This window comes from Anneissia japonica, unplaced genomic scaffold (assembly GCF_011630105.1).
Source record: "Anneissia japonica isolate Jap-2015-1 unplaced genomic scaffold, ASM1163010v1 scaffold1863_len523710_cov156, whole genome shotgun sequence".
In the NCBI taxonomy this organism is placed as follows: domain Eukaryota; kingdom Metazoa; phylum Echinodermata; class Crinoidea; order Comatulida; family Comatulidae; genus Anneissia; species Anneissia japonica.
The window spans coordinates 338167-352158 of NW_022714601.1; the positions used below are offsets into that span (position 1 = coordinate 338167).

The 13992-nt window shown below is 33.5% G+C and overlaps 1 protein-coding gene across 1 annotated transcript; it reads right to left on the reverse strand.

The window, feature by feature from the left end:
• Positions 1-1977: 1977 nt before the first annotated feature.
• On the reverse strand, positions 1978-13718 carry LOC117109048 (presenilins-associated rhomboid-like protein, mitochondrial). The gene is made up of 10 exons (XM_033251273.1): positions 13666-13718; positions 12863-13070; positions 11350-11481; positions 10539-10683; positions 9289-9438; positions 8559-8629; positions 8152-8253; positions 6765-6862; positions 5883-6024; positions 1978-4281 (listed from the first exon to the last, which is right to left on the reverse strand). The coding sequence occupies exons 1-9, from the start codon at positions 13704-13706 to the stop codon at positions 5928-5930; spliced, it is 1044 nt and encodes a 347-aa protein (XP_033107164.1). The 5' UTR covers positions 13707-13718; the 3' UTR covers positions 1978-4281; positions 5883-5927.
• Between the last annotated feature and the right edge of the window lie 274 nt (positions 13719-13992).

A 13992-nucleotide genomic window follows, 5' to 3' on the forward strand; every position in this document is an offset into this window, starting at 1 on the left:
TAATGGACCAAAGTTGCTAAAGGCCATGGAAACGCTGGTCCCAAAAATGGTCTTTAATTGGAGGGAGACCTAAAAATAATAATTAAGAGACTGTATTGTCTGTACTGTCTGTATTGTTGATATACGTCATATGTTATTATCTACGTATAAATATAAACTATTATAATAATTACAATAATGTAGTGTCTACGGTATTTATTACTTGAATTTTTAATATTTTTAAATTTTAATTTGTTTTAATTTTTTTACCATACTTGAACCATGTATTCTGTATTATAATGTATTTACTGTTTATATTAATTCTACTTTAAGTGTCAGTATAAGTCCTACCAGGTAAATAAAAGGCTTGGGAGTAATAATTTAGTTGGTGTATATTGGTTGGAATGCATAGGCAAAGAAGTGACCAATCTGGACATATTTGTTGAAAACAATTTCCAAAACACTGTTGAGGTCACATCTGAGATAGTTGGTTTCATCTCTTTAATGAACCATTTTTATACTCTCTCAAGAATCTTCTTTTTTTTTTACTTTTCAACTTTGTATATATATTTCACTTGATTATTGGATCAAATAAACTACAGTTACAAAATTGGATGTTGAGCCTTCTAAATGTATACTGTACCAGCTAAATGTATACTGTATTATTTAATATTAAAATTGAATTTAATCCAGAAGTTGTTATAGCATGGAAGTATAACAATTAAACCTCCATGGTTATAATGACTAGCAACTCCGTCTTAAATAATAATGCATTCTAAAATAATAACATTAAATTATTATTTCAGTACCGCACAAAATTATTTCTGTGAGAACTGAAATAATTCTGTGGTGAAAAAGAAACAAAATTGTGTAGTACAGAATTGATTCTGTACTACATAATAGTTAGAAAGTAATAATTCTGTAGTACATAATTATTTCTGTTAACTCAGAATTAATTCTGTACAAAGAAAAGTTTGACAGTAATAATTCTGTGGTACATAATTATTTCTGTAACAACAGAATTAATTACTACACATAATAGTTTGACAGTAATAATTCTGTGGTACATACTTATTTCTGTAACAACAGAATTAATTACTACACATAATAGTTTGACAGTATTAATTCTGTGGTACATAATTATTTCTGTAACAACATAATTAATTATGTACACATAATATTTTGACAGTAATGATTCTGTGGTACATAATTATTTCTGTAACAACAGAATTAATTATGTACACATAATAGTTTGACAGTAATAATTCTGTGGTACATAATTATTTCTGTAACAGAATTAATTATGTACACATATTTTGACAGTAATGATTCTGTGGTACATAATTATTTCTGTAACAACAGAATTAATTATGTACACATATTTTGACAGTAATGATTCTGTGGTACATAATTATTTCTGAAACAACAGAATTAATTATGTACACATAATAGTTTGACAGTAATAATTCTGTGGTACATAATTATTTCTGTAACAACAGAATTAATTATGTTCACATATTTTGACAGTAATGATTCTGTGGTACATAATTATTTCTGTAACAGAATGCCTATTTAAAGACATAAATAGCAATATCCCCAACGGCGCCCCGTATTACGAGTGTAGATAAAGTTATCTGTCCATACTACCACTACCCACGAAAGTCCCTAGAGTCCAATCCATCACATTTAAGACTGTTAGTTGGACAACGAAAGTAAACAACATTTCATAAATGTTTTCAAGGGTTGGGGGTATTGTCTTTCATTAGTTATGGCTTTAATATTTGTCAAAATAGAAAATTATTAAATAGGGCACGACGTCATATCCAGTTTTGCTTGGGTACGGAAATTCATAACGAACAGATATCTGGAAAGTCACTTTTGACCGTTTACAGAAAAACAACGTAACGTACATGTCACATACATACATATACACACACAAAGGTTCCTTTGCTTGAAAGCATAGGAACCAAAAATTAAAAAATACCTGACACAAATAAATTTGGGTCAACATTTAGTCATATTTTATTCATAAAAATTACTTTGTAAAGACAATATATGTTTGTACAGATTCTTAAATATTTCCAATCACTGTTTCTTGTAAAAATGAGAGCCATGTTCTTAAACATGTGGCTTCATTAATGTTGTAATCTTACCATGTTTTTTTTTTACAAACAATAGCATCATTTTCATTGTAAGTTTGATTCAACATCTAAGTGACAAGGCAAAACAGGAAACACCAACAAAAAATTGATAAACCAAGGGAGCTCACATCGAAGCAACATATCGATGTGCTACAAACCAACATGTTTTGAGTGGAAATTTCGGACATACAGGGGTATGAGATTCTTCAGCGTATCAGTACTGTCTCCTGCACTACCACACGCAAGCAAAAATCTTCCAGAAATGAAAGCTCGGTTTCCATACAATCGCTACATGCTTTCGCTGACAGTTTTTGGTGACTCATTGGCCAGTCGAATCAGGGAGCCTTCCCAATTGCATCTAGGACTGCTATGCAATACGACAATTGCACTGCAAACACTGTAGTGACAGTGTAGCAAATTTAAGGAAACCACGCTTAACCCATCTCTCACAAATTGACATTTTAGTACTGAATTATTAATTGTCTTCCTGTAGATAGCTTGCCATGGGTAACACCACACACAGAGCAAAACACAAGAGTGACAACAGTGTTAAGAAGTACTGATACCAGCTCCTCTCAACTCCGGACTGTGAGTGTGATACTATGAGTGTGACACACACGGTATTGTATATCAGAAAGTACTTCATGGCTCTTGAAAATATTTATGACTACACTAAATATATTTTCATTTTATGTTTTTATAGATTCATTTATGAAACACATCACCAAGCAATGACCTGATTTTATCTATCATTAAGTTATTATTATTATTATGAAAATTTGGTAAAGCCTGGGTTTCATTAAAATACAAACAGCAGTTGGCGATGCTCCCTGATTATTTGGTCGTATCGGGGAAACGTCAGGGAGAACTACACAATGAAGGATTGCAGTGAAAACATTGTAGCAACTTTGTAGCGATTTTATGGAGACCAGACATAATAATTAATAAACTATTTCCATCACTTTTTGTAAGGCGAGAATTTTTTTATAGCTTGTTTGGCAAACCCGCTGACTGCAAAACATTGAGGATTTTGAATACAAATAAAATTTAATTTTTGGCCCACCCGCCACCACGAAAAAGTGGAAATTTCAGAAAAAATTTAAAGTTTTTCTATATGTTTATTACACCCTTCGCTGCCTTGAAATCTCCAAAGATATGTATATTTCTTCCTAATTATATAAATTTGAAGCATTTAACCATCCTATTTTACATTCACCAATAAAATGTTATTATTATTGTCTCCTCCATCTGGATGTTTTTGGCAAAACTATTTTCACAAAATGTTTATCATTATCTGTATCATGAACATGAAGATCAACATTTGAATTATCATTATAATACTTAATACTCAATAAATTTATTTGCCATATATACATGTACAATACACATACAATGAAATTTGATCTGGTTCCTTAACAAAAACAAACATAAAATACGAAAATTCAAACTTACTGACTTGTTCACTAATTATCATGTATCATCACCATCCTTATTATTATCACTAACTGGCAAAATATTGAACCAACAGTGGGTCATCAGGTCCTTAGGTCCTACCCCTATTGGGGGGGGGGGAAGATAAATATACACTTCGCCAGGGAGAAGCAAAAATTATAATATATCTTTTACATGTTAGTAGACTCTTGTTTAAATAAACCTTTGTCATTTTTTCTGGGGCTATGACCCTTGGATCACTTCCGAGACATTTTGAGCGATGTCTGACATCACAAAAGCTTTATCACAAATCCTGGCGCCACCCCTGTAATTCGGTTAGGTTCCTTTGTTTTTTTCCAAAAATAACTGTTCGGAGCAAATATACATGTATTAATGAATTTTCTTTGGACAAATCAAACACATTGTATCATATCGTATTGAGACCATTGAGATTCATTCAACCAGCTGGGATCTACAAACACCAGTAAAGAATGGGCAACAACCAGTAAGGCGTAAACATCAACTAGCTGAGAACTGACATCAACCAAGTACAGAGTATCTGGACATTAACCAGTACGGACTACCTGGACATTAACTAGTACGGACTATCTGGACATTAACCAGTACGGACTACCTGGACATCAACCAGGAGAGGGCAGCAACATGTGTACACTTGATCATATACCAAGATTGTAGTCTCCACTCCATCGCAAGGTGTACCATTTTGCACCTATAGATTCGGATTAGAAGCAAAAAGGATGCTAATTAGTTAATGAAAATTAGTTCATGAAATCCACATTACTGTAGTATTTGTCTCGTGAGGGGTTGGATTAAGTAGTATGTGGACCAGCAAGTTGCAGGAGTCTTCCTGAACTTGAGACTCTTCTTCTTCTTCTTGACCAGCTGCCGCCACCATCATATTAATAATTTTTTAACTATAATGGGCTTCCATGCAGGACAGACTCGCTTATACTTTATTTATTTTTATTTATTTTTTTTAAAAATAAAATGTCTCATGAGACAGGGTTTGACTCGGGCAGACGGGGTCGTCAAGATCTCAAACTTAGTCGCAGACAGGATCAGCAATCTAGCAAACAAAGCCTCTGCCCAGTGTCACTCTTGTAAGAAAGCAAAAAGCTCCTGGGAACTAAAACCACCTGCCATAAAATGATTATATTTGTTTTTAATACTGTATTATCAATTGTCTCCTGCCACTTGGCTGGTGATGGGTATCACTATGTGCAGCAAAATAAGGTTTTTAACCAGCATCATAATCATAATCATAATAATAATATTAATAATAATAATAATTATTATTATTATTATTTTTATTATTACTATTATAATTATAATAATAATTTCTCTAAATCGGACTTAAGGGGGAATATCTTTGGTGTTATTTTCCCCTTAAGGTCATTTTATTTTCCCCTTAACGTTGTTTTTAAATTGTTCTCTAATTTCTCCAATGTCTAAGTTCCCCTTAAGGTAGGTTTCAGTAACATAATAACAATAATAATAACAATAATAATAATAATAATAACAAAGAAAATAACAGTAATAATTATTACAATAACAATAAAAAAAATTAATAAAACTAAATACAGCCATGATCCTTACTTATTCTAAAGCTCTGTCTTGATTAAATTTTTTATGACAAAAAAAACACTGTTGTATGCCCATATATAGTCATGATTTGCACATATGGTCATGATGTCAGATTTCATCATGACCATATTAGGAAATTTTAAAAATCCTCTCTAGAACAAAAAATCATTTTGCTAGTTCTCTTTTAAGGTAGGTTTTCATAACATAATAACAAATAATAATAATAATAATAATAATAATAATAATAATAATAATAATAATAATTATTATTATTATTATTATTATAATTTCTCTAAATCGGACTTAAGGGGGAATATCTTTTGTGTTATTCTCCCCTTAAGGTCCTGTTATTTTCCCCCTTTTTTTTAAATTGTTCTCTAATTTCTCTAATGTCTAAGTTCCCCTTAAGGTAGGTTTTCGTAACATAATAATAATAATAATAATAATAATAATAATAATAGTTGAAGTTGTATAGCTCATCATGCAATATAAAGCCTCTATGTGCTTGGTGATTGAGGTCTTTGCAAAAAGTTGATGAAACTATAACTTACTCCTTAAACTAGCCATCATCTAGATAATATATTGATTTTTATTTAGAGACCCCTATGATAGATTGGACAATATAAACTGCATCAAAACCTAAATACAGAAAACAATAAAAATGGCTTTTGGTATAACATAAAATGCAATCAAAACGTATCGCCTTAATTGGTTAATTCAACTTACATGTTGCTTTTTGGACATTCAATAGCCAATGTCTTCATTTGTTACTCAAACTTTTCCTGGTTTTTCTCGGTATTCATGCCACTTCTCCATCAGCATAACTCGGTTGCCCCATAGTCTCTTGTACCCATCAAATGCATAATAACTAAGAAAAAGAACTTTAAAGGTAAATAACAAAACCACTGCAGGGGCTGGGGAAGGGGGAATCAATATTCCTATGCAAGCAATGTCACATTTATACAGTGATGGAATACACAACAGCAGTTCATAAAACTTTAGAGGACAAATTATAATGATTCCTTTTAATCTCCACACATAGAGATTGCTTATCTTAGTTACGCCTGTGTATGCACATTGACAAGTCAACTAGTGTACAACCATTAATCATTTAAAGTTAGTGTTTTAAGATAATGAACAGTTGTCAGGCATGAAATTATTGAGTTTGATATTTTTACTATATATGTGATGTGTTGCTATGAAACCCAGACAAGTTAACATTTGAGATGCTGATTCAACCAAGAATGAATCAGCATCAGAGGCCCCTCTCGTAAGTCTTAGTCAAAATACCAGTAACAATCATTACTTAGTTTTTTGGGTTTTTTTCTGAGTTAGTCCGAAGGCCAAGGATATGCCAAACAGTAAGTTTAATACTTTTCTAATAGTTGCATATCCCTTTACAAGACAAACACAAACACAAGATGCTCTACATAACTACATATAATAAGTCTCATTATGAGGCATAAGGGAATGAGAAAAAAAATCCTGTTACCATGACAGGAATTGAACCCACGACCTTGGTATAGGAAGATAAGTGTCTTAACCACCAAGCAATTCAAATCCACTACTACTGTAGTTGTATTTGTCACATTGACAATTGAAACTTACCAACCAAAAAGCAGGCCTGAAAGATGTGCAGCATGGTCAAAGAAACCCCATCTCATGATTATACCAAGTGACTCTATTCCAATCAGAGCCTTCAAAGCCTATTGGTAAATGCAAGAAAGGATATTCTTGTTATTTTATAATATTTTATGGTTATGAAAATGAATGGTATTTTTTATAAAATAAATATGTCTTAGAAATGTCTTAGACAGTGATAAGAACTGTATATCAGTGGATGGAAAATTCTCACAAATGTTGGCGACAATAATTAGTGGTCATCACCATAGCTGCTCGGGCTTATATACAATAGAAATCAGCAGCCACAGACCATTGTATGATCAAACTCAACCATATCCCTGACTGGCAAGGTGCACAAGTTTTCAAAACTGAATGCCACAAACAAAAAAGACAAATACGAGAGGCTAAGAAAACATGATAAAAACAAGAAAAGGCGCATAAAATAATTATATAATATTTACAACCAACTAATCAATCCTGTAACTACATCGCGAAATGTCAACAACTAGCAAACCAGTCATTGTCTGATGAAGATCCGTTGATAACGGATCGAAATGTCACAAACATTACGTTTATTTACAAGAATTTTATGTATGTTCAATTTAGTGGTTTGGCACAGCGGGACAGTTTGGTTTCCTAAACTTGAGGTTGAGGTTTCAATCCCTCGCTGTGCATTTCACTTGTATCCTTAAAAAGGCAAAGCACTTTATCTGAATTGCTTCTCTCCACCTAGGAGTATAAAGTGGATACCTGGTAGGATTGAATGCCAAAATGCGCTGATGTAGCTGCTGCAATGTTATGGAATACTCCCCCATTGTTCATAATTTAATGACCGGGGTATTGATAATGTGAAGCGCATAGAGGGCTTAACAATATCCTCCATATAAGTCTACCATTATTATTATTATTATTATTATAGGATGCTTTTGGGAGCTATTAAATATCATTCAAAATAAAAACGAAGCTTTTTAATTTAATGCCTACGTTGGTAGAATATTCTTTTATATTCTGGAAACTTGTGAACACTTACAGCAGAAACAGAAAGAACCATAAATGCCTATCAGAGAAAGACTCTTCATAGTTCAATAGGAAGAAGAGGGTATTGTGCATCCCCGAAGTCAATTTCTACTTGATGTTTAACTACAATTTAAAAAATGCCTACATGACAAGCTATAAAGATAAAGCTATGTTACAAAATCATCTGGACATTCAAGCTATTGTTTTATTCAATTTAGTGCCGACATTAGCAAAATATCTATTTTTCACTATATCTCAGACAAGGTGTCTAGATCAATATTTTGAGGGTCAAATTTCATAAAAACAATAGTGAAAAATATTGTCTGAACCGAAAATAAAATAAAAGAAAACTTACAGTTCCAGCAGAAAATGTGAAGAATGGAAGAAAAACTATTGCTAGCTTTGCATCTGGATACTGGAAACATGTAGCACCTAACACTGCCATTATTGCACCTGACTGAAATGTAAAAAAAAAAAAACACAATAAAATGATTATCTTACTCTCATTACTACCATTTTTATCATAACAAAATATTATTATTATTTTGTTGACTCCTAAAATATATAATACAACTTATACAGTACCCTACCTCACTTATGCAGACTAATCCAAAAAGTACACAATGTCAGGACGTGGGAACACAAAGGACAATCCGAAGTCCAAAGAGTTATTCTCCCAAGACAATCACCTACTTTTTGCCTGTTTCTCTACTCATACATGGATTGACATTTTCCAACGGTACTTATGTATCTTTTACTTACTGCTCCTAATGATGGATTATATTTCATAGTGACAACTTTAAGAAGGTGACTTGCAAATGACGACCACACACCTAAAAAAAAAATGTTTTTTAATATTACAAAAATATTATGTCTTTTAAGAATATTTTGAATATGGTATATTAATCCACATTTTTTGGTCTGTTGCATTTTGTGAAAAGTGAGTAACTCTTTTTTTCAATTTTGCTATAACTTAGCACATTAAAAATGTTTGAAGAAAAAAAAAATCATGCTCAAGCAGTTAAAATGTCACCTGAGTGATATCACCATATTTTGTGAGCTATCACCCACTCACTTTAATTAGCGAGTGCTCCTCCCCCCCACCCCCTACAGTTCAGGACTCCTGAACCTTGATACGTCAATGAAATGAATATGAAATGAAAATTTGTATCTATTCAAAGGGGTGGGAATGGGGGTGAGCTAGTATTCAGATTTTCAAGACTGTTAAATTTAAAACAATGATTATCAAAAGTACCAAAAACATAGTTACACAGATTAAAAAAAAAAAAAAAAAAAAAATCTCATCTTTCATTTCTGGATAAATTCACCCGTGTTATAATTTGCACTAAATGCATCCGCTGAAACTGGCATCGAGTCTAACCTTTAAATCATATGTGTTTTTCTTACAATAAGAGTACAAGATACGTACTGAAGGATAAGAAATAGGTACAAATATGAACTTGTGACACGAACAGACTACTGCTACACCTACCTGCAGATACATACATTGCTAAGAACTGTTCTTTCCCAAATAAATTTTGCATACTGTAGGAAAATGTCCACAATACATACATATTGACAGCTAAATGCCAGAGTGAGTAGTGACTGAATGTTGAGAGTAACATTGGTATGCACACAGCATCTGAAAACACATTAACATGTTAATTATTCAATCAATATATTACTGTAATTAGAATCAGAATTAGAAAAGTAAGTTACTGTAAAATAAAATTAAGTGGAAGTAATGGAAGAGATTGGAATTATGACAGTAATAAATGAGGGGTAAGTGAAAAATAGGGGAACAATAATTGTTCAGAGATCTTTATAAAATGAGAATATGAAAGTGTAAAATAGATATAGGAACATGTAAAACTAAAGAAGTCACTCCAAACAGCGCATACCTCCGGTCTGTGCCTGAATACCAACAATACTCAGGCCGTGTATGATGGGTGAAACTGCTGCATACCCTCAAGGAAATAATGGAAATAAACTGTCGTATTCAGGCACAATATTTTCTTGAGTATTGCAGCACACCTCCGGCCTATGCCTGAATACGAGGGGCAATACCATTATTTTGGATTCGAATATTATGTACCATCCCATTAAATTTTATGATGATCCATTCATTATTTTTTGTGTAACCATTCTAATAGACAGACAAGACAGACAGCTAGACAGAGGTGAATGCATAACTTCCTTTGGTGGAGGCAATTAGGATTTAAGTGGAAAATGGTAGAGAAGATGTATACAATGGATACAGGAAGTGTAAAATAGAAGAGTGATCAGTGTAAAAGTAGTTGGCGCATCGGTTGTGGCTTTGATTGGCAACCTTGAGTTCGGGGGTTTGAAACTCTTGCTGTGCAAGTCGTTTGTGTCCTTAGGCAAGGCACTTTATCTACGGTTGTCTCTCTCCACCCAGGAGTACAAGTGGGTACCTGGTAGGTTCAAACACACCCTGCACAGATTACAGCTACAACATTATGGAATTCCCCCATAGGGCCTGAGTGTGTGTTCCATATGTGTTTGATCCAGTGATAGGGGGTAATAATGTAAGTGCATAGAGACCTTTACAATATGCGTTATAAAAGTCAACAATTATTATTATTATTATTATTAAATTCTTAAGGGCTAAGTGTACAAATGGAAATGTAACATGGAAAAGGACTATTGTAAAGTGTGAGGGAATAAAAATAATAAAAAATAAAATAAAAAAATATTCATGCTACAGAACCAAGGACTTACTTGCAGCAGGATTGGCACTAAACCATTTGACCATGAAGAGTTGCATAAATGGAACACGCCACAAGAAAAAGACGGCTGCATTAATAGCTACAATACTTAGCACCACTTTCTGTGTCCCCAACAGACCAGAGAACCATTGGTTAATCTGTACATGAAGATAGAATGGAAGACTCAACATACTTTCCTCAATTGATTGACTCCTTCCAATTTCCAGAAATGTTAACTGCGTTTTTCCACATTTTTTTCCTCTACCCTGTTTTCTTATGTTTTTGCACAGGGTTTGGTATTTCTTTCGGCCCCTTTGGTCACTTTCCATGCTTGGATCTCCATTTTGTCCACGCAAAGACCGTATATCAAGATCAAAGGTGTGTACCTACCATACTTTTAATATAAAAGTTTACTGTGAAATATGCATAAACAATTTTTGTCCTCAAGCTATTAAATGACACACTGACCTTCACAAAGTCGGGTTCCAAAATGGGATAGTTATAGAACTCTCCACATCACCATTGATATTACTATTGCGGCCCCAGTTCAAGTAGCACTGACGTTGTGTTGGTTTCCATGTTTTTTTTTTTAGATGACTTACATGATTTTTTTATGATGATGTACTATAATATTTCATGTATTTTTTGCTTTATAGTTTTTTTACAATTTTTTTTACTTTATAATTTCAGTTCTCATTATGGCAATGAGTAGTCTAAAAATGCAAAATTTGTTTTCGTTGTAAATTAAAAGATACTAACTCATTGAATTATCAAGTATTTAATCAAATTCAAAATATGGGAGTAGGTTAACAGATGTACTGTACCTGGCGTCTCAATTCGCCAGCCTTCTCTGACTTGAAGATATCACTATATTGTTGAAGTGCTCGACTAATAGCTTTGGACCTCATACCCTCATATTGCCATATTGCTGCTCCTGTAAAACTACCTCCAGTGACCTACAGTAATGAAATATTAGAAAGTGGTAATTAAAAAACCAGTTATAATTTCAACACATTTCCAGCTGTAATAGACTTACACTCCAATCAGTGGAGTCAGGAGCAAAACAAAAAGCGTTGGAAGTCCCAAGAATTAGTAATCGGTAACAAGTGTCATGAAAAAGTAGCGTAGTGGCCCATTGGTAGGTAGCAGAATATCAACAATATCGTAGCCTCAAAGTCTCTGTAAATTACAGTAGCTCTTCAATTATTACCGTATTTCAATTTCAGTTTGTATTGTGAACTCCAACTGTTGTACACTTTATAGGTTGGGAATTAATTTATGCTTACAGTAGTACAACAAAAGTGTTGTCATGCGAGTCCACATAGGATATTTGTGAGTTAAAACCCAAATTAATTATTTTTTGCTAGATTTTCAAGTGTCTTCTACTACCAACTAATAAGCGAGCTTCATTTAGTCACGTGATCAAAAACTTTTTCTCAGACATTTTAATTTCCTTAGACAGCTGGTACGCGAAACATATGTGAGCCTAGGCCTAGATGTCTATGCTTGGTTATAGATACCCAGATTTAAACGAGAAGTGCGCATCAGTGACTTGGCCTTTGCCGACAACAAGGTTGACTGAATGCGGCTTTTCCCTCTTCCTTTGGGAGCGAAATACAGAGGCTTTTACAACAATTTCCCCGCCATGTTCCATGAAATAGATTAACACACTATAAATATATGATTCATTTGCATACCGCCTACCCTGAATTCTCTTTCTTAAAGAAGGTGGATAGCAAAAAAAATCTTCGCCAACTCGGTAAGGTCTAGCCCCAATTGTCTAAGGTTTTCGTGACTTTGTGGAGAGGGGGGGGGGGCTTCGCGTCTTTGTCGACATGTCAATTGGACTGAGGGCCTGGGACTTTGCTACTGCACATGTTTGTTGTGTTCGATATGACCATAAAACCAACTGTTATTGACAGACAAAAATAAATAAATTTCTAGAACTTTTACAATTTCCTTACCAACATTGCACATAAAATACAAGAAATAGAACCTTAGGACAGGCATTTGCTCTCCTTGAAAGTCGGAAGATTGTGATTTGTAAATTTTTTTAGCTACTAAGTGCTAGAAGGAAAACTGAAAAATAGTGAAAAATAATTAGTTTAATCACAAGGAAAAATGATTATTATTATCATCATCATTATTATTATTATTATGAAACAAGATTAAATTACAGTGCACCCTCTAATTTAAGATGCCTAACACAAAGCTAACCCACTAGTGAAAACCGAACCGAGATCACCCTCCATTTTTAGTCCCAAAGTTGTCTCGAATTGGAGTGCGAGCTGTATTCAAATAGTATCAATTTTAACCATTCAAAAAATGTTTTCATACCAAACATGCAAATGCAAAAGGTTTGAACAGTTTTAGTAGGGGTACTTTCACATCTTCTCTGAAGCGGACTTGAAAATGTTCCAGACTCGATGGCTCAAAGTTTGCTTCTACTATATCTCCTTTCTTTTGTTTTTGTTTTCCTCCTATTTTCTTTTTCTCAGCTTCTGCTATTCTTCTAAATGCTCTGCAAGGTTGGCTTGGTGATGAACTGAAAAAGAGATGCGATTCATAGTTGCATGTGTAATATTATACAATAGAACCTCTATTAAGAGGACATCTTTGGGACTAAAACGGTGTGCAATTAGGCACAAAATTGAGGTTGGGGGTGGGGGAAGGGGTTGGCACATAGTCATACAATGATTCTTTATCCTTAATTAACTTAACAACAAGTTACAATATAATTAAAACTAAAAACACATCAAGAACGAAGTACATTTTTTTAGCTTATAAAGGAGTCTCCAAAAGAGGTTTGCAAAGAAATTTGCATTTAAAAGCATCAATAGCAAGGCTTTGCCCCATCCTCGAACTGGGACTTAGCTTTTCCTGGACTGAAACCAAACTGAGAGGCAGACTTGGCCAGCAGTTTTTTGTGCTAAGACGATCAGGTCCAACTAAGCTTAGCTGTGTGGACTCAGCTGTAAGGTACAGCAAGGCCTGCATGGGGAATATATCCTCTGCACAAAAATTTGGCCTAGAAATCGGTTCACAAATTTTTGGAAATAAAGGCTGACTTCGGCACAGATTTTGACCTAGAGGCCTAAACTTCTTAATAATGTATTTGAAGAAATTACAAGTCTGTGCACCTATTTTCCGCATAAATCTGAGTTGGTTTTTGAGGCATCATTATCAAGCCCACTTTCATTGAATACAGATCATTTCGGTCGCGCTTCATCTCCGTTGCGGTTTGTTTTTAACATATATATGGAGCACTAATAGAGTTGCGAAAATGCTAAATTTAATATAACTAAGCCTAATTATCATTGCAATCGGTTTATCATACTTTTTTTTATTATGTTTTGTTGTCTTTCTACTAAGTAACAACATAGGCTACTTAAAAGCAAATAAAATGAATACTATTATTACTAAATTAATACTATGCTATTTATAGGTTATTTTCTAGTTTTTTGCAT

Bases quoted from the DNA above. Each gene is read 5' to 3' on its own strand.
- LOC117109048 (XM_033251273.1), bottom strand. From the start codon at position 13,706: ATGATGCCTCAAAAACCAACTCAGATTTATGCGGAAAATAG. The intron at 8,630-9,288 runs GTAGGTGTAGCA...TTTTTTTTTTAG, and splicing joins AGCAATGTATGTATCTGCAG to GTGTGTGGTCGTCATTTGCA. The intron at 6,863-8,151 runs GTAAGTTTTCTT...ATTTACCAATAG, and splicing joins TCACATTTTCTGCTGGAACT to GCTTTGAAGGCTCTGATTGG.